The sequence below is a fragment of the Mytilus galloprovincialis genome, chromosome 7 (assembly GCF_965363235.1).
Source record: "Mytilus galloprovincialis chromosome 7, xbMytGall1.hap1.1, whole genome shotgun sequence".
In the NCBI taxonomy this organism is placed as follows: Eukaryota; Metazoa; Mollusca; class Bivalvia; order Mytilida; family Mytilidae; genus Mytilus; species Mytilus galloprovincialis.
Window position 1 is genome coordinate 14,477,205 of NC_134844.1, and position 20,087 is coordinate 14,497,291.

The 20,087-nt window shown below is 32.2% G+C and overlaps 1 protein-coding gene across 2 annotated transcripts; it reads right to left on the minus strand.

The window, feature by feature from the left end:
* Positions 1 to 7,741: 7,741 nt before the first annotated feature.
* Positions 7,742 to 19,008, minus strand: LOC143082379 (uncharacterized). 2 transcript variants are annotated; one of them, XM_076258025.1, is made up of 9 exons: positions 18,915 to 19,008; positions 16,720 to 16,832; positions 15,282 to 15,380; positions 13,494 to 13,583; positions 11,496 to 11,619; positions 10,559 to 10,686; positions 9,860 to 9,981; positions 8,729 to 8,888; positions 7,742 to 8,028 (listed from the first exon to the last, which is right to left on the minus strand). In XM_076258025.1, exons 2-9 carry the CDS (start codon positions 16,814 to 16,816, stop codon positions 7,817 to 7,819), a joined length of 1,032 nt encoding a protein of 343 aa, XP_076114140.1. In that variant the 5' UTR covers positions 16,817 to 16,832; positions 18,915 to 19,008; the 3' UTR covers positions 7,742 to 7,816. The 2 variants fall into 2 exon arrangements, with proteins under 2 accessions (XP_076114140.1, XP_076114139.1); XM_076258024.1 differs by lacking the exon at positions 18,915 to 19,008 and having other exon boundaries at positions 16,720 to 16,995.
* Between the last annotated feature and the right edge of the window lie 1,079 nt (positions 19,009 to 20,087).

The following is a 20,087-nucleotide window of genomic DNA, read 5'->3' on the forward strand; positions in this document are numbered from 1 at the left end:
TTTATTAAATACAAGACCCATACAACAGAAACACTATAACAATGATAACATTAAAAATTGAAACTGGTCGATATGAAAAAAAAATCTAGACGAAAGAGTCTGTTTTAACTGCAATATTTTAGAGGATGAAAAACATGTACTTTTAAATTGTCCGTTGTATGAAGATCTAAGACATGCTCTTTTTATTGATATATTGTGTCATAATGATATGTTTTTAAACTTGTCTGATGAAGAAATTTTTTTATATATGTTTAAAAATACCAATATTTGTAATACTGTTGCCAAAACATGCAATAAGGAGAAACAGTATTTTATATCATTAACTATTGTATTTGTAGTATTTTATAAAATGAATAAGTAGTATATGTATTTTAATAGTCTCTCATAATTCTTTAAGAATGGTGCATACATATATTTAATTGTTTTAACTATGTTTACTGTATAATTAATTTTATATTTGTATCTTGTTTTAATCATGTTGTATGTGGTGAGACTTTAATAAACTATTGAATCTGAACCATGATAACATGCTGAGATAATATAGTCATTTACAAGCTGTAAACACGATTCTAATTAAAGGGTTCTGGTGGAATGGTCGATTACACACAGATGACGATCAATAGAGTGTGGCACGTGTCGTTAAAACATTTACATGGTAATTACTAAAGATGTGATTATATAAGTTTTGGTTATATTTATAGTCTATGACGCGGTGTACTACATAGTTGTTACTAATTTATTAATCATAATTTGAATTTGGCCAGTAATTGGGAGCATTTAATCGCAGAGATAACCTAGGGCGGTCTCGTTGTGTAAAAACTATAACACATTGAGCTTTCTTGACTGTCTTATGTCTACTAGCAATTTCCGACCTATTTAGAAATATGTACCTTAACGACTGACATATATATGCATATTCCATAATTAGTATAATAAAGATTAAGTTTATACGATCAAGTTTATTTCTTTAGAAAGCATAAGTTATCAATAAATATATGGGAATTAATTGAGAGCTATTTCTTTTATGGATTCTCTCATATATATATAGTTAGAAACACTAATTAACTAGCGGTGTTCCGTGTAAAATTGTTTCCAATATTCTAATTTGTTCATAACTTTTTTTCATCTTGGACTAAAGGAGGGACGAAAGATACCAAAAGGGACAGTTTACATTTATAAAATAATATACATTTATAAAATCTTTTTATGTCCCAGTATTTATATAATACCTTTATTTTATTCCTTAACTCACCATCAGCATGGCTAAATAAATTATTGCCAGAGGTACTATGAGGTGATTCAAGCGATTTCCTGTCGGGCTTAAAAACTCTTGCTACACATAAAGCAAGTTTACGCACCGTTGCGCCTGCTGAGCAGTGTACGCTCGGACGTTTATTGGAAATTTTATTAAAAACAACTATCTGTTGTAGTATACATCATGTGTACATTGATATACTTTATATTACTAAACTCATACTTGTAGTCAATTTTACTACCAGATACTTATGAAAGACATTTCTCGTGAAATGAGTGGGCTATTCAGGCTCTTTGAGAGCCTTTTTTACAGTTTGCGTCCATTCAGTAGAACCTGCACAAAATGTATAGTTTTTACTTTAATTAAGAAACATATACACAAAACCAAACCAATTTGCTTGTATTTTGAATTATGAATAGTTTACACTGATATAGCTAAGATTATTATTTCTTTCTTATAAGAATAGATATAAAAATATTGCAAGGGAATTCAACAATGATCGACATTAGATTAGAAATTTGAACGCAGTCTAGAATCAGCATTTATACATGTAGACATTATGTTAGTATTATTCGGTTACAGCAGTAAAATACATTTACCTTAATATAAGTAACTCGTGGAATAATGTCTTTAAATAACTACTAAGTCTTATTTATCCTACATAAGCAGATTACTGTGCCATGTCAGGAGTATGGCAGTTTTTCCTTTATTCGTCATGTTTTAGCTTTGTAATTGGATTTTCCGTTTAGAATTGTCATTGGGGTTCGGTATGTACACATGTATTTTGTCAATTAAAGATCGTAACTCTTTAAATTATTATACTATCAGAACCGAAATATTTTCATATCAAAGTTGTACATTTGCGTATTACAGCATATTTATTACATGCAGAAATATGACTCGGGGCATAAAATGCCTTAACTTGTCAAATATTTCAAATTCATCATATATAGGTTGCCAAAACGTTATGAAAGAAATTTCAAAATGGGTGCGGGAGTTTCTCGCTACATTGAAGACCCATTGGTGACCTTCGGATGTTGTCTGCTCTACGGTCGGGTTGTTGTTGCTTTGACACATTCCCAATTTCCTTTCTTAATTTTATTATGAGTTGAATAATGGACGCGGCGCGTTCTGACCTAGGATTAGGCTTTGTATTCTAATTCAGTACGCTTACTCAAAACAATGTGTATGTAAGAACTTATATTTATAACGTACAGAATGCTTTAGGGTTCATTTAAAATGACTTTTTGTAGGAAATAGGCTCGTTTCAGTTTAAGATTTTTTTTTTTTTTAAAATGCAAAAATATAATAGTCACATGACTTCCATTGTTGCCTTAAGATATGGGCCCAAACAGGGGTCACCTTTTCAGCTGTGCAGGCTTTGTATTCTAATTTGTATTCTAATTTAGTACGTTTAACCAAACCAATTCATATGACAGAACTTCTAACAAGTATACGCAATTGCCATCTAGAACGTACAACATGCTTTTATTTCATTTGATAGGAATTCTCGGTGGAAACAGACGCGTTACATTTTCTTACAAATTGACCAAAATATGCCTTAATGTGGTAGTCGCATTTCTTCAATTGTCTTTAGAAATGGGGTCAAACTGGGTTCATCTTTCCGATTGTTTGACATGTTCCTCGTTTCCATCATGTATTCTATCCATAACGAGTGAGTATTGAATATCACTTGTCAACAAATCTAGTTATCTATTTTAAATATTAATCATAATAGAAAATGCGTCTTTGGCGAATCTATTTCCTATACTAACATAAGAAAGCTAAAGTTGATTACAAGCGATACTCAATTCTCAAGAGTTTTGACACTTGTTACTCTTATGGTTAAAATGATAATTGTGTAAGAGAAATGCGAAACATGTGTTTTGTTTCTTTTGCAGCTAAATTGAAATAACAAATATTTGTTACCGCGGTAGTTGAATTACACTGTGACCATTAAGTTAACTCATTTACTAGGCCAACCAAAACTAAGTGTAATACAAAAAAAATATATTCATTATGTACATATATAGCGGATTAGAGTGTATGATAACCAGGATAATGGATAATGTGTAATTATAATACGAGACACAGTAAAAAAACAAGTTATTGGCTAAAGTTACTGTTTTACATACCAGCTTCAGATAAATAAACTTTCAAAAAGAGTAAAACGACAGCTACAACGTCTCCCTTCATAACGAAAAACATAACAAGGAAGTTACTATTTTGAACAGAGCTATTTGCATGATGAAACGCCAATGAACATTTGGTTCTTTGTTGATAACCAGACCGTAAACTAAGATGGTAAACATATTTAAATACACAGCAAAAACGTCTTTCACAATAGAGTTATTTTATTCAGTAAAACAAAAAAGAACAAATTTCATCCTTTCATTAAAAACGGTCCGACTTTATTTATAAATATTTTACAATCATCATAATCTGTAAATACTTCCACCATGACATTCCTTTTACTTTTAAAGGCTGTTAACAGATGGTAAATAGATCGAGATATACTACATGTAATTGTAAGATGAATTAGAAGTGAGATATATCTAAAATCAATACTCCTCTTAAGATGTAAAGAAATAAAAAAAAAAAAAGACCACATCGTATTCACTTTTGAACTTTTGTAAGACCTTACTTTACAGCAAAAATAAACGGACGGTCATATGTAAGGTTTTAAATAACAAAAACTAACATTAAAATCATGCAAATTAAATGTATTATTGTTATTAACAGTTTTGTCTTTCACTTAATATTCTGACAGAAAACCTCGAGGAAACAGATAATCTTATCTTGTTTATCGGAACAAGTTCTGTTTGCGTTTTCTGAAGAAAAAAAATATGACTCGCTAATGTTGTCTTTTGTACATATTACAATGATGTCAAAGATCATGTTGTAACACTCTTTACAAGGTTATAAATTTGGACAAAAACAATTGAGTCAAGAGTCATCGTTTTAACCTTTGACAGTTATGACCTAAGGAATAACTCATTAGAATGTCGCAATTTTGTTTCGTGATGCTGTGTAAGCGTATCATTTTTGATGAGAAGTATCTTGTTAAGCAAAATATTCATAACAGGCCACAACTATATGATAAATTCGTGTTGCCTAAACAGTTTTAATAAATTTCAATGATTTTTATGAACAAAGAAAATAGTGTCGTACAAGAGGTCATGTCAATGAGTCAGCACAAATAATAGAATATAGAATAACAGGATTAAGGTTTTTCCTCTTCATTTTTTATCCCCTTTATGGAATCTAGACAATATATACATTAATGAATAGAGAATAAAGGAAAATTGAAGGTTTCGCAGGTGGTATTATAATGTCTTGTCAAGTACTGTAGTAATTGTAGACTGTGTAGTGTCGTCTGCTTCGTACAAAATGTATTTGAATACTAAAAAGAAGATTCTGCGGATCGGTTTTAACAATTAATAAATTTACGTTTCACATACGCACAAATTAAATTTCAAAAATAAGAACATCCTTCAAACTGTTTCGTTTTTTTTTACACAAATGCATCAACACATCATATTTTGACTTGAAACATACCCGCTGTGCTGTTGTGAACTGACTATTTTGAAAATGTTTAAGACATTTGTTTTTGTTTGTCCGAGACTATTGAAGACGGAACTTTATTTTCTTATCACGTTTTATTATTATTTCAACCTGGACTTCACATTACACATATAGGAACTCATTCTCCATTGGTTTAATATTATACTGTACATGTGTAACTCAATCATTTGAATCTTTGAGTTATTTGTTTTGTTTACTGTACAATTTAGAATGGAAACGGGGAGTGTGTCAAACTTTTGTTGTTGGGATATACAAGTACCTGGCCTAGTTCACTCTGTGTTTTTGTTAGATGTATTTGTATTTGTATCCATCTGATGAGTTAAATCCTTTTTAACTGATTTTTATAGTTAGTTCTTATGTTGTACTTTTACGTCAATGTCCAAGGTTAGGGGAGGTTTGGGATCCCACTAATATGTTTAACCCCGCCTCATTCTTCATGTATGTTCTTTTCCCCAAGTCAGGAGCCTGTAACTCAGTGTTTTACATTTGTCATATAGGGGCCTTGTATATCTGACAATGCGTTAAGGGCTTTGCTCATTGTTGTAGACCGCACTGTGACCTACAGTTGTTAATTTCTGTGTCATTTGGTCTCTTGTGGAGAGTTGTCTCATTAACAGTCATGCCACATCTTCTTTTGTATATCTTCATTTATTTTTGTATAGAGATTAAGAGATGTGGTACATGTATACTCATAGTTTGACTGCAACAGTCGTAGCAAAGAAAGACCAAATAGATTATACATGTTTTATCTTTTTTCTTTCTTTCTTTTTCTCACATATTACAACTTAGTCTGGTTTTGGAATCGTTTAATTTTATGTACGATTGTTTACTCCGAGAGCCGATTTGCTTTCCTTTTGTTGCTTCGTATTTTGTCGATTTTCACGTCTTGGTTGTCTGCTTTCTTTTTAAACTTGTGAGATATTTGAAAACCGGTAAAGTATCCTATTGATAGGCTCTTAGAGTTAACGTTATTTGAAATTCAGCGACACTTAATTCAAAACTTTGGGACACTAGACTGAATCGTGTCATATATAACATCTTTTTAGCTCACCTGGCCTAAAAGGCCAAGTGAGCTTTTCTCATCACTTGGCGCCCGGCGTCCGGCGTCGTCCGTCGTCCGTCGTCGTTAACTTTTACAAAAATCTTCTCCTCTGAAACTACTGGGCCAAATTAAACCAAACTTGGCCACAATCATCATTGGTGTATCTAGTTTAAAAAATGTGTCCGGTGACCCGGCCAACCATCCAGGATGGCCGCCATGGCTAAAAATAGAACATAGGGGTAAAATGCAGTTTTTGGCTTATAACTCAAAAACCAAAGCATTTAGAGTAAATCTGACACAGGTAAAATTGTTAAACAGGTGAAGATCTATCTGCCCTGAAATTTTCAGATGAATCGGATAACCCGTTGTTGGGTTGCTGCCCCTGAATTAGTAATTTTAAGGAAATTTTGCTGTTTTTGGTTATTATCTTGAATATTATTATAGATAGAGATAAACAGTAAACAGCAATAATGTTCAGCAAAGTAAGATTTACAAATAAATCGACATGACTGAAATGGTCAGTTGACCCCTTTAGGAGTTATTGCCCTTTATAGTCAATTTTTAACCATTTTTCGTAAATCTTAAAAATATTTTACAAAAATCTTCTCCTCTGAAACTACTTGGTTAAATTAAACCAAACTTGGCCACAATCATCATTGGGGTATCTAGTTTAAAAAATGTGTCCGGTGACCTGGCCAACCATCCAAGATGGCCGCCATGTCTAAAAATAGAACATGGGGTAAAATGCAGTTTTTGGGTTATAACTCAAAACCCAAAGCATTTAGAGCAAATCTGACGGGGTAAAATTGTTTATCAGTTCAAGATTTATCGGCCCTGAAATTTTCAGATGAATTGGACAACCCGTTGTTGGGTTGCTGGCCCAGAATTAGTAATTTTAAGGAAATTTTGCTCTTTTTGGTTATTATCTTGAATATTATTATAGATAGAGATAAACTATAAACAGCAATAATGTTCACAAAGTAAGATTTACAAATAAGTCAACATGACTGAAATGGTCAGTTGACCCCTTTAGGAGTTATTGCCCTTTATAGTCAATTTTTAACCATTTTTCGTAAATCTTAGTAATCTTCTACAAAAATCTTCTCCTCTGAAACTACTTGGCCAAATTAATCCAAACTTGGCCACAATCATCTTTTGGGTTAGTAGTTTGAAAAATGTGTCCGGTGACCCGGCCATCTAACCAAGATAGCCGCCATGGCTAAAAATAGAACATGGGGTAAAATGCAGTTTTTGGCTTATAACTCAAAACCCAAAGCATTTAGAGCAAATCTGACATGGGGTAAACTTGTTTATCAGGTCAACATTTATCTGCTCTGATTTTTAGATGAATCGAACAACCCGTTGTTGGGTTGCTGACCCTGAATTGTTAGTTTTAAGGAAATTTTGCTGTTTTTGCTCATTATCTTGAATATTATTATTGATAGAGATAAACTGTAAACAACAATAATGTTCAGCAAAGTAAGATTTACAAATAAGTCAACATGACCGAAATAGTCAATTGACCCCCTTAGGAGTTATTGTTCTTTATAGTCAATTTTTAACAATTTTCATAAAATTTGTAAATTTTTACTAACATTTTCCACTGAAACTAATGGGCCAAGTTCATAATAGATAGAGATAATTTTAAGCAGCAAGAATGTTCAGTAAAGTAAGATGTACAAACACATCACCATCACCAAAACACAATTTTGTCATGAATCCATCTGCTTCCTTTAATATTCACATAGACCAAGGTGAGCGACACAGGCTCTTTAGAGCCTCTAGTTTTCGACAGCGCCCAATATTCTCCTTTGGTTTATATTTTCGTGGATCCCTGTACAAAAAATCGGCAACAAATCAACAAATAGTCAAATAGTGTATTAAGATTATTCGCATGTATGTTTTATAAATGAATTCACTGTAGCACCACACACTTAAGTTTTAGTTATGATAAGGTCAACAATTGTGTAGTCTAAGTCAAAAGTACATTCTAGTAGACGTGTCTTCAAATTGTCATAGAAACGGTTCATCAAATTTACTTTGTCTACCATTGTGCGGTGATTTTGAAAGCTTTCGATCATAGGTTTATGACTCCAAACTCTTGCAACAGATGTCATACACGAGGCCCACATTTGCTTTTCCTGATCTGCAATTAATTATGATTAGAATAATTAAATTTGTTGAATTCACACTAAAATTTAATTTAAAAAAATCGTCATATGTAAAAATGTTATTAATAAATGGAAGTGATTCAAATGAATGAATTTATTATTTAAGTATACTAACTGCACTGTACCAATCTTAAATTCATATGTATGAGCGATTTTACTGCACACATATGTATATTTCGTTAATTAATTTCTCTTCGGTGATGATATAAATAAAATATTTAAAATTCCCAAACCTTAAACAAACATGGACGAGCTAATGAAGCCAAAACAACTTAGTATAGTTAAATCCAGATAAAAGCAAAGTTTTGTACGAGAGCGATATATTACAAAATAGGAACTTGTTCAGACCCAATTGGCATTTAAAACAATATATCATTTGTCTCAATATTAACCCATTACATTAGATTACTCAGAAGTTGTCGTTCTTGAAAAATATCTCGCAATTCAACGACTTATTATGTAATTATCTAATTATGGTTCATATGAAGTCTTAGTTGATCGCTAGACGCTAGATACCTTTTATTTGTTGTTGTTGTTGTGTGTGTGGGGGGGGGGGTGTGTGTGTGTGTGTGCGTGGCATTGATCTCGTGTCAAAATAGATTATTGATGTACCGTGATTTCTGAAGTTTCTCCACAAACGACTTGGTCTTCTAGTTCATCATTAAATGCACTTACTATTTTCGTTTCCCGGATGTTTGACCGCTGTCCAGTTTCTCGTTGTGAAGGATTGTAACTTTAAACCTAATGCAGAAACCTTTGATCCTTGGCAAAACGGTAGTCTCATTTCAGCTTCTGAACGTTGATAAAAATTAATGAGCATATTTTTATGTTCCTCCTGAATAATTAAACAAAATAGTTTGTTATTGTTGTTTGCTTTACCTTCAACTGCAAACATTTCATGCATGTTTAAGACAATTCTAAATGAAATATTGTATGTAATTCCTTAAATAGGGTTCGACCAGGATGAAGGGCTAGAAATTAGGACTTCCTTTGGAAAACGCTAAGATTCTGGATAGGGACAGTAATGTAGCTTTGAAAAAGGCCATGTACGGATCCCGGAAAGAGTTAATAAAAAAATAACAAGGATTTCTAAGATTTTTAAAGTATATGAAAGAAAATTATAAAAATAAAAATAGGGGTTGGTGGGCACTTTTCTTATTGACACTTAATGTAGTACTTCATGGATAAAACTAGACAACTCCGAATATCTGACAAAAAGTCGAAACAAGACTATCGAACAGCCTTAGATATCGACGAATGATGTGAGTATCTAAGTAGTTTTCTATGTGTTCATCTTTCTCAAGCAGATTGATGTCGTAAAATTGAGAAATCATAACTCTATTTTGAAGAATCTTACAACGAAATGTCATAAAAGAAAATTATAAATAACAAAAACATAACAAGTGCAAAGAGTGAAACTATCGATACAAAAGAGACCCCCCCCCCCTTTCCAATTTTAATGGTGATCGTGTTGCTAAGACTTTCATCTTTCTATCGAATATTTGTTGTGTTTTGTGTACTGTTGTTTGTCTTTTCGTTGTTTTTCGTTTTTTGCAATGTCATTGTCAGTTTGTTTTCGATTGATGAGTTTGTATATCCCTTTGGTATATTTCGCCCGTCTTTTATATGCATTATGAAAGGTGATATCTTTGAACAGTGTCTACCGGGTACCCGTGGCATGTCAGGAGCCTACATGACTTTATGGTTTACTTTTACAAATTGTGGCTTGTATAGAGACTAAGACTTCTTCAACCTATGAGATACAAGGTTATTTTATAAGAGCCTAATCTACTATGATTATATTACCTTAGATATAAATCCATCTTGAAACATTTTCTTTTGAACTTCTGACAGTTGCTTGTGAAACTCTAATGAACCATATTCTCCTTGGTCATCCTTTACCAAACCGAGAAGATACATTATTCCACCTGAAAACTAGCAAGAGTACTTTAAATAGATATAGGAAGATGTGGTATGAGTGCCAATGAGACGACTCTCCGTCCACGTCGCAATTTAACAAAAATAAAACCTTCTGGGTCAAGGTACGGTCTTCAACACGGAGCCTTTGCTCACACCGAACCGCAAACTATAAAAGGCCCAAAAAATATTACTAGTATAAAAACATTCAAACGGGAAAACCAAAGGTAAAATCTATATAAAAAAAGAGAAACGAAAAACACTTATGAACCAGTACGAATACGTGGTTGCGTAGTGGTTATCTCATAATGGTAGGTAACAGCTTTAATATAGAAAGTAGTATGCAAAATATTGTACTAAAGAAGTTGCATTATTTTACCTTAGGCAAGGCATTCACTTAAAACCCCCTGACCTGTATATTTTGCATATTCAATCAACTGTTTTGGAGTTCAACTTTGCTAATTTGTTTTTAAAGAAACAACGAAACATTCGTTACTGTGACGGTAGTTATATGTCTTATTTTATATAATTTCTAATACTCAAGGACTTAGCCGCGAGTTTACTAAAAATACAAAGTGTGAAACATACCACGTTTTAATTCTTTTCCTCGTTGGAGTAGGAATGTTTCCCAGTCCTTCTCGGCTTGTTGAGCAAATTCTTTCTGTTCGCTCTCGTTAGCATCATGTACGAACATTCCATTTTCTATATTGCAAGGTCTGTTCAGAAGAAGCAAAATATTAGTTTTGTGTTCAGTTTTTTTTTAATTTGGAATTAACAAAAAAAACTTAACTTCACATGTTAGCTTTCTTAAAAGCTTTTGGATGCTTCTCTGATTCACAATTGTAAGTTAAATATGGCTTTTTTAGTATGTGAAAATTTTTATTAATCTCCTTAGTGCAAACTTTGTATTTTAAGCCCGTCTTTATTTTTGATGCAATATTTATTTGCATATGGATATCCTCATGCGTGTTTTCCTACAAAGCCTCCTAAACATCACATATCATTCGAACAACAATTCTAACCTGTCTAATATACAATTCGGGGTACCATTGTCTTGGCGTATCTATTTTTTTTTCTATATTATTTCGTTTTATAACATCTATTCTCATTCTGACAGAATTCTTAAAGATTGCTGGCAGTAATATGCATTTTGTTATGGTGCAAATGTATATCAAGTCAAATAAGCACTCAGGAAATTGTTCATCTCAGTCCCTCTTTTTGATCTGACTAGAATTTTGTCCGTATTTAATAGTTACTCCTGTATGGTCATGTTCTCAATTCTTCATCTCATTCTAGTCAATAGAATCTTTCAGACACCATGAGGCAACCAATAACTGATATTTGTTGTGTATTGATATCAGGATGGCGAGAATATTGTTTAACACTAATGGCTTCGTACCACCATGATGGAAAGCAATAAAGTGGAAATTTTATAAACAGAAGCAGATACATTTATTATAGTTAATCACACAATCCTTCAAAGATCAAGCATGTTGTTTAAATGAACAGATAAGATACGGCTTACCTTTCTGACAACCAATGGTATCCAAAGGTTGAAAATATCAAATGTATAAAATTTGACGGTAAACATTGTTTATACATATCCTTTGAACACACAGCTTGGTACATATTATGTTGATTATGCTTGCCTGGAAAGTGAAAAAAAAAATATCTATTAACTTGAAATAGTAATTTGCATCTGTTTCAATTGTGACTTTGTTCTTGCACTTCTGTAACTGATGCAATGGGAGTTGATTTATGATATGCCAATGTTTTGTTGAAATTCACCATGACAATATAAGTTCAGATAATATTGTTTTCTATCACAATGTTATGTTCTCAATAGCAATAAAAACATTTGTAAAAAATCAAAAATAAAAGCAAACACAAAAAGTAATCTGAAGGATCATGGATGTATTTATATGCTGGAAGAACAATCAAATGCCATGGGACAGCCGAAGAATAATATAGCCTTCAAGAATGTTTTTTGCATGTTTTAAATGTCATTTTTTCTTTTTGGCAGACCGTGTTTTAGATCCGTACCGCCCATATGTCTAGAAATAAGTGTTTTCCAACATTTGACCCTCGAACTTTTCAATTCAATCTAAGCAAAAAATAATCGAAATGCATATGATAGATAAATATCAATGGTTGCAGAAAATGTATCACTCTAATGGATTGAAATTCTTGTTTGTACCAAAATTTGGGACTTTTGTGACATTTTCACCCCTTCCCCCTATCCCTTCCCTCCCCCACTTTGCAATATTTTATATCAAATAAATGCAGATTGCTGCCATTATATTTCACCGTTTTACTATTAGAGATCAATCTATGTTTCATCGATCACTTTTCTGTGTAAGAGTTATCTTCCCGAACACTGTTTTTCTTGTTATATCTCATTCGCATTCATTTAAATAGTATACAATGTGCAGTAACAAAAATATTAAAGGTACTAGTAACTATATATAGTTAACACTTCTAAACAGAACCGCTTAAGCAGAAATCTTTACAAGTATATGTATATATGTGTATGTATAAAAAAAAAATGAAGACAAGGAATATGTTACACAGCAACAAACGACAACCACTGAATTGCTAGCTCCTAATTTAGGAAAGAAACATGCATAATTATACTGAAAATAAATATTTATGTTTGATTGATAGCGTCGAAAAACAAAAAAAAATCATAGAGTTAAACCCAATACCCCTCTTTTTGAAGTTTAAGGATTGTTCAATATCTTTATTATAATCAAACGGATGTAGGGTAGACTCCACGAAGAGTAATGCCCCACTCTTTGCACGTTAAGAGTCCTTGCAACAACTCCGTAGGTGATATGTTACAAGGCTAAATTTCTGTACCTATCCAATTTACCCTCATATCTCGTGGCAGTCTAAATTTCTTCGACCTTGATACCGGACGCCTCTCTTCCAGAACCTACATATTGTATTAATTGGTAAATTATGTTCGTCCTATATATGCATAAATTATTTGCATTTGGACGTTAGGCAACCAACAAATTATAAAAAGTAAAAGAAAAGCATACAATGTAATATGTGTAAATATTAACAGCGACAGATTTTATGAATTTAAGTCAACGGTAACTGATCATAATTTATATCTATTTTTTTCTTATTCGTTAAAAAAAGACAGTACTCAACCATATTTTGTCCACAATGCTCTTTAACTACGTTCGATATTTAAAACATTTTAAACCTTTTTGATTCGAGCATCAATAGTGAATATTTTGTAGACTAAGCGCGAGTTTGTCGATCAAAATTTAAAGCCTAGAATATTTGATGAGTTTCTTTACAGTGCCGATAACGAATATACTAAAAAGTATAAACGAGTGAACTATAAATGTATCTAAATTTACGGGTTCTACAAACAAAATCACCGTATAATGAGTTTGTATTATCCATTTTGTAATAACATTTTCCGGGTTAGTTAAACTTCCAAAGCAAGTGAGTTTGTATATATGAGATAACTAAGTGTATGTATTAAGTAATTTATGTACCAACTTACAATTTATAGTGTTGAAGAGACAACTGAAATCATTATTCGGATGATCTTCGAATATTACAAACATCTGTCTTGAATGCTCATCTAATTTTTCTGAAAAAAAATTCCCCAAATAACAACAATGTTAAATCTGCAAATTATAGGAAACATTTTTTTTATTTTCTCGCAAGGTATTCGAATTCGTGCTATCGGGACAATACCGCCTGCAATGTGTTCATTGCTCTAGACCCCTCGGTCACCTATACTGAACTAAATAATATAAGCTTTCTGTGGTTTAGGTAACCTGTCTTCGTCATTAGAATCTAGAGTTGGCCTTTTAAAGCCGACTATGCAGTATGGGTCTTTTAAAGCTGACTATGCAGTATTGGGTTTCTCATTATTGAAGGCCGTACGGTGACCTATAGTTGTTAATTTCTGTGTCATTTCTTCTCTTGTGAAGAGTTGTCTCATACAACATATTCTTTTTTTATATTTTGACACAGTACATGATATATTAGGCACGAAGGGGGAATTGATTGCAGATTAGCTAAATTATCTATCGTTAAGGATCGTAAGATGCAGTCACATAAATACTTAAGTACGTCTTAACAAGTGACAACTCTACGACGGAGCCATCCATTGGATCACCAGTGAAGGTGTTAAGGATGTCTGTCTAAAGAAAGGAAATTACCAAGAAAACAAAATTTTCAGTAAATGTCAATCATTTCGACCCCCATTTATATCTAATATAAGCACATAAGGTATATTTGTTATAATAACTTATTTGAATTAGGTAAGTGAAAAGTAGCTTGTATGCAAATTTTCGTAAAAAATCACCATGGGATCAAAACTGTGTCGCATGCTTTGAGCTTTGAGCTATATAGCTTTCAATATCTGCGAGTGCTCCTATATCTTTACGGTTGTGTTTTTCGTCTTTCTGTTATTTGTGGTGTGTTTTGGTTCGATCTGATGTGTCAAGCCTTCCCAACTGATTTTTTACAGTCTGTTCTTCATGGTGCTGTGTCAGGTTATGGAAGGGTTAAACGCCCACAGAATTGTTGTGTATATATTTCTCCTTATCGTATATTTGCCTGTTTCACATTTTAAGCTTTTTATTTCGTGGTCGGCGATAGTTGATGTCGGTCTTTGATTTCCGCTAATATTAGTGTTTTATTTTTTCGTTATTTGTTTAATATTTTATCATATATGGGGCTTATATACTTGACTGTACGGTACAGATTTTTTTCATTGTTATATGTGTACATGAACGTGGACCTAAAATTGCAGAAACTCGCTTCATATCAATCATACCACATCTCTTTATTTTATATAGTACAATATCAACAGTACCAATTTTACTTCATCAGATGCATATTTCTGCAATTTATATATTTCAGAATGAAAATGAGGAATGTTTCAAAGAGACAACAACCAGATCATAGAGCAGAAAACAGTACAAAGCCATTTATGGATCTTCAACACAGCGAGAAAATCTCGCACCTAGAGAGCTGAAGAATAGACTGGAAACATCTACCAACAAATAAGATGTTCGCAGAACGATTAGTAAACATATTCTCGTTGTATTGAAGGCCCTCGGCCGTTTTCAGCTCTTTTGTCGGGTTGTTGTCTCTTTGACACATTCCACATTTCAATTCTCAATTTTATGACATAGACATATATTGACATGATTAATGAAGAATAAAGCCAAATTAACGGAGGTGAAAATAACTCAATGATTTCTAAAAAAAAATACGTTTTATTTTAATAAATATTACCGTGACTGTTTGTTTTTATTTAGGTGATAACACATACCCTTCATTTTGTGAAGTATTTCAACGGAATTCCCTCCATCCGCCGTACAGTAATCAGCAATTACTATAACGTCATCTTCAAAATGATTGCACAGAGTTTCTAAAATGAATATACGTCAAGAAAATTATTTTTCTGAACACAACTACACCTTATATAATAATGACGGAGTTTGATTGGTTGGTAGCCAATGTATATTTCGCATATTCTAACCTTTTTTTTCTCATTTTATGTTTTTCACCACTGCCGGTGAATATAACTTTCTTAATCTATCCTAGATTTCTACTAAACTTAAACCGAAGCTTGCTTATGATCATTAGATAGTATCCATAAGTTAATTTTGTAATTCCTGTTTTCCGTATTTTACTTATAAAAGGACTTAGTTTTTTTTCTGCCAGGAAACATTACATTCACTCTGTGGTTAAAGTTTTTAAAATTTTAATAACTTTCTTAAACTGTCCTTGACTTCTATTAAATTTGGACGTAAGCTTGTGTATGATCACACAATAGTATCCACAAGTAAATATTATTAAAAAAAAATCCTGTTTTTCCATATTTTACTTATAAATGACTAAGAAGAAAAAAAAACTTACTATAACCCCTTTTTAAGTTAAATGGTTGCTCCTAATAAAATTTAGAATGGAAATGGGGAATGGGTCAAAGAGACAACAACCCGCCCAAATAAAAAACAACAGCAGAGGGTCACCAACAGGTCTTCAATGTAGCGAGAAATTCCCGCACCCGGAGGCGTCCTTCAGCTGGCCCCTAAACAAATATATACTAGTCCAGTGATAATGAACGTCATACTAATTTCCAAATTGTACACAAGAAACTAAAATTAAAATAATACAAGACTAACAAAGGCCAGAGGCTCCTGACTTGGGACAGGCGCAAAAATGCGGCGGGGTTAAACATGTTTGTGAGATCTATTTTACCTGAATAATTATTTGAAAAAAAAGTTTATACACAAACTCTAAAATTCTGTAATATTTTAGGCATAATCTTCATTTCTTCTAAAACTAACTATAATTATACAAAAAAAAAGTGTTAATTTAAAATGTCCAAGTACCCAGTTCCATTTGATAACAATTGAAATAAGTTATGGAAAACACATTTGACTCAAAGAAGAACGAAATGTTAACCTCCAGATGATGGTCGGTATGTCAAAACGAGGTGACACTACCGAGAATTAATCCATACAACAACTTTGTGCATATCAATGCACAATATACATCGAAGGACAGTTCCAAAGAAAAGAACAAAAGAAAATAAGCCTAAACATTTTGAGACCTCTTAATATTTGATTTAAAACTTCTATACTCTATTTGATAAGATATTTTTTCTAAATAACTTGTTTGTGCATATGAAAAATAAAAACTTTAGAATATACGGAAGATTTGTCAAACTAGTATACTAGATATAGTAAACAAAATCAACATACCTATGCACTTGAGAATGGGCTCCGCAGAGGATATGATTATTTGGTTGCAAACTCTCATCACATCTGAGTACCGACTTTGTTCATCTGAGTACATCATACTTTTTTTTCTCTTTCTGAATAATACTATAATTATTAAGTTAGCAACAGACCTATATTCCACCTGCTGCTCACCCACGTGTAAAGATGATTCTTATATCATTGGAGGATACTATCTAACATAAATGAGTGTATATATCCCTGTGAATGACAAATCTCTCATTGTCAAAATAACTGCACAGATAACCTACGAAAGCCGTACAGCTTAATATTCCCAAAGGGTCATTTATAAATACTGATAAGGGTATTTTAAGGTTAGTAATGAGACGTTAGTGGGGACATGGTATTATAAAATTAAGAATAATGATTTAATTAATATCTAGATCTTTGACATTCCTTTTTTTGTTCTACATTGTCACATCTCAAAAGTTTGACCTTCTTTTTCTAAATCTTTTAGATCCGAATGATTTAACAAATCAAATAAGGTATATAAGAATAATATTTCTTATTTATAGACATATCTATTTTACTTTATCCTGCATAATAAAAAGTAATCCGGTTTAGACCTTTACTAGTATCTGATTCTTTTTGACGACTTTTTTTCTAATTATCGAAAATAAATCTCATATATATAGCGAGGGTAACAGCTGTATTAAGATAAAACTTATTATAATGACTTTTTGTATACGTTTTTTCTTCTTCCTTTTCAAATTCATTTTATACTGCAACTAGTTGTGTATATTTTCTAAATGTAATAACACAACTATAGTTTGTGTAATGTCACTACAATCTGAGGTTCATTAAGGGATGATGATATTAAGTTAGAAATTAAAATTTAAATAGCTATTAATGAATTGCTTAAGTTGCAGTATAAAAACAATATTCAATTTTTGTCAATGTAAAAAACTTTTTTTGTATTCGTCACAAAACTGGGGTAGGGCTCGGTAAAACCTCGCACTTCCCTAGTTTCTCAGCCTCATACAAAAAAGTTGACGTACTTATGGACGTACTTCAGCGCTCAATAATGAATAATGAACTATGAATAATGGACGTACTTCAGCGCGGTAAAAAAGTTCCTATTTTTCTGACAATGACCTTATATTGTATATTCATTTGTAAATATGGATGACGTGATTTATGTTATATTATTTGTATAGCATTACATGATAGCCAAAAGTATTTAATAAAACTGTTTGATGCGCCTCTTGATCCATCCAAGTCTTCAGTTGGTTTATTTCGAAGTAGTCACAAAATATGTATTTAAGAATTGAATGCTCTTTTTTGTCAATTTATTGGGGTGTAAAAGCGTTGACCGAAGTACATTTTGTATGAAGCGCGGAAGCGCTTCATACTTAAAATGTGCGCAAGGTCAACGCTTTTACAACCCTATAAAGTTACAAAATAAAGCATTCAATACTTATAATTACATTTTTACCTATAGGATCATGAAAACACGCCTTTTATCAAGTTTTATTTCATTTACCTGTGCACTTTATTGTGGGACCTCGTGTCATCATGAATGAGAAGTTTCATTGAGTGATACAACTGCTTAAGGAATAACACATGATGTGCAGTAAGCCAATCAGAATAACGTATTGTAATGAAACATACATCTAATGTAATTATTTTCGAATGGGCATAGCAAAGTGGTAATTCAATTACTTTAATTATTTGAAGCGTGTGTAATTCTTATGTTATGTTATTGCTATATTGTTCGTAAGTTTTAAATATATTCTTTTCAAATACATTTTAAGATGGACTTGTGTATGTATTGTTACACATCTATTAAACACAGTACGCATTTCTGTGTGTAACTCCTTATTTCAAAAGTGCTGATGTCAGTATGCCCAGTTTCATAATATTTAACTATATATATCATGATTTTCAAATGCCGTTATTATTTTTTATAGGCATGTACGACCAATACATATCTGTTCGTTTTTTTTTATAATATTTATAATAATCAAGCATATTAGTTAGCCTACACACATATTTCATTAATTACAATAACAGGGCTTTAAACATAGGCGAGAATCTATATGCAGTTAGTTGCATACGTATTTACCCGATGTAAAACATGATATAAAGTTAATTGTGATATCGTTATAGGTGCAAAATAACCAAATAAGAATTAAACAAAAGCAAACAGCAAATCTTACGTGCAGTTCAGCAATCAACTTGAACCAGATAATTTTACAACGGTGAACAACAACTCATTGAACGAATAACAATTCCAAGGTTACATAACACCGGTCTATTGATGGTGAACGTTTTTAACGACCCTGACTGGCTATACAGCTCTATTGTATGGGATACTTCTATTTTTATAGTCTTGTATGTAATTGAAGCTTCTTTTTTTTTAAAGAAGGTTATTTAATATGTACATGACTTTTTTGTATACTATGCATGTAAAAACTTTTCTGAAAGCAGAGCAGTGAAGCGAACTAGAGATTTGTATATTTTATTATACGGTTTTTACCACAAATGACCTAATGACTTGTTTTTGTCTAACCCAATTATTTTGAAAATTAAAATACTTTACTTTGTTATCGTTCGTGTGTTGGTAAGCAACTCGCTAGACACAACTGGATCTTGGACAGTGAAGTATAATTGTAACAGGCAATCTAAAGAATGAAGAATATATATTTTTTTGTTAAAAAAAAAAGATATGAAAATGTAAAAGTCAGGAGTGGATTCAGATTAAGCGTATAGGGCATACTCCAGCTCCCCTTTTAAAGGAAACATCTTCCTTCTTTCATAAAATAAAATGTAGGAAAATTTTCTGCATCCCTCCGATCGGCGATATATATGTAGGACTCTAAAGTGCGATGGTACTCTAAAGTGCGATGGTCACGCTAAAGTACGATGGTGTCTCACGCTAAAGTGCGATGGTCACGCTAAAGTGCGATGGTCTACGCTAAAGTACGATGGTGTCTCACGCTATTTCAAAGTGCGATGGTTGTTTGTTCGCTAAAGTGCGATGGACAAAAAGGAAAAGATTCGAGGGATTAAAACATCGAGGTTAAAAAAATAGTCTTTTTACGAAAGATAATTGGTGTAGATTGCCATACACACAGTCTATCACTAATGGGAACATTTTAATTAGATTGCATTGTAAATCACAAATACAAAATAAGATTATTGTCGGAATATGTAACATTTTTTTTAAGCTTTAATCTAAACAAGAGAAAGAGGAGATGTGTGCTGACTTTTCTTCTTTTTCATAGTGACCACACAAACATGTTATATTTTCCTTCAATATACAAACGAATGTTTTAGCTGACTAAATCAAATTATAGTTTACGCATGAAAACAAGTACTTTTTTTTACCG